This window comes from Aplysia californica, unplaced genomic scaffold (assembly GCF_000002075.1).
Source record: "Aplysia californica isolate F4 #8 unplaced genomic scaffold, AplCal3.0 scaffold00439, whole genome shotgun sequence".
NCBI lineage: Eukaryota > Metazoa > Mollusca > Gastropoda > Aplysiida > Aplysiidae > Aplysia > Aplysia californica.
In genome coordinates, this window is record NW_004797709.1 from 459,446 (window position 1) to 461,120 (window position 1,675).

General features: G+C 36.5%; 1 protein-coding gene across 1 annotated transcript in view; it reads right to left on the minus strand.

The window, feature by feature from the left end:
* Positions 1 to 96: 96 nt before the first annotated feature.
* The window catches only part of LOC101862746, a gene marked incomplete in the record, with an annotated part of 13,730 nt that continues 12,151 nt past the window's right edge, over positions 97 to 1,675 (minus strand). The window contains 1 exon segment of the mRNA XM_005104869.3: positions 97 to 1,386. Coding sequence (XP_005104926.2) covers positions 1,319 to 1,386 — 68 coding nt within the window.

Consider the following 1,675-nt stretch of genomic DNA (forward strand, 5'->3'; position numbering starts at 1 on the left):
TGTTACACGCTATGTAGAGCAAAACTGTTCTTTGGATTTATTTAAAATGAATATCAGACAAATTCCTTTTGACTTCCAAATGTTGTGTAAACATTTGAAACGCAAAACTTCAGGGTGGAGGAAAATATTAACAAAAATGGTTGTAAATTTTTTTTTTCTATTACCCTGTACATTGCTGTAGATGCCCAAAGAAACTTGAGCCATTGCGCTCAAATAGGTTTTCTCTATGATAGAGTGCCCATCAATATTCAGTCCACCCGGTAAAATGGATGAAGAATAGGGCTGCAGAGAGAGAGAGTAAAAGAGACAAAGAGAAAGAGAGGGGGATCAAGAGAAAGAGAGGGGGATCAAGAGAGAGAGAGAGAGAGAGAGAGAGAGAGAGAGAGAGAGAGTGCAACTCATCAACAAGAAAAGCAAGCCCTCTTATAACAGAACGTCATGATTATTCAGCTCTATTTTCTAATTTGCATAATGTTTATTGACCTTGTTTTGTTTGAGGCATTGTCTAAGATTTCTTTCCTATTTTTTATCTCTCTACCCTAACGGCTTGGTCTCTTTCATCACGTTTATAAATACGTACTTATGTTTGTATATCAAGGCAACACAAAGAAAAATAAAAAATAAATTAAAGAGTTAGTAAGACGAGTTTTTTTTAGTTTACCAACAGAATTGATAGAAATCAGCAAAAAGACTTATTGAGTTAGACATATAAATTCAAATCATGTACTATTAAATTATTATTTTTCAATTGCCGTTGGAGTCTGCTGAATTCGATGCGCTGTAGAAGAATGCAAAACTACAACAACAACAAAATATTGGCAAATTCGTATATACGGATATAGTAATTGACAATTGGTATGGTTTATAATCCTTTTGGTTGAAATAAACAGAGACAGGTCTACTTTTTTAAAAATGCTCTAAAAATGTTAAGTAAAAATTGAAAAACAAGAGAATGACTCCATCACAAGCAAAACAAAAGATTTTTTTAAAAAAGTCAATTCTTCCCTTTAGGTTTACACTGTTCTACAATACTCCTGTTTATAAAACTTGTACACATCTAATAAATCACAGTTATTGTAACAGGTCAAAATAAATAACATGAACTCTATTTACAACCAAACTTCAAATAAATCAGACATGTATAAACTCCAGAATCAACCAATCTCACAAAACATCAACCAAACAGATTTTGAGCCAAATTTGATCAATTTCTTGGGGTTTTCTATTAATATAAGATGTTGCGCATAAGTCCCATGGTTGAGTCTTGCTGTGACCTTGTCATGTAACCTTAACATGTCTGCTATGAAGAAGGTCAAGGTCAGCGCATGATGTTCCAGTTGTCTTTCTCTAGGGCTCTCTGGGACTCCAGCATTGAGTATTTTGCCACTGGGGAGGGAAAGTTTGAGAATGAAGGGGAAGAGGGTAAGCAGTGGGGGGGTTGTTGTAGTTCTCGAGAAAACAGTACATGTACTGCGAAAAAAAACCCAACCCAATCAAACTTGACTCAGGTTTCCTTCTTCTTCATGCAATATCCATCAGTCCATCCATCCATCCATCCATCCATCCACTCATCCATCTGTCGGTCCGTCTGTCCGTCCATCCATTTGTCCATCCCTCCCTCCTCCTGTCCGTCCGTTCATCCATCCACCCATGCATCTCTCTCTCTCTCTCTCTC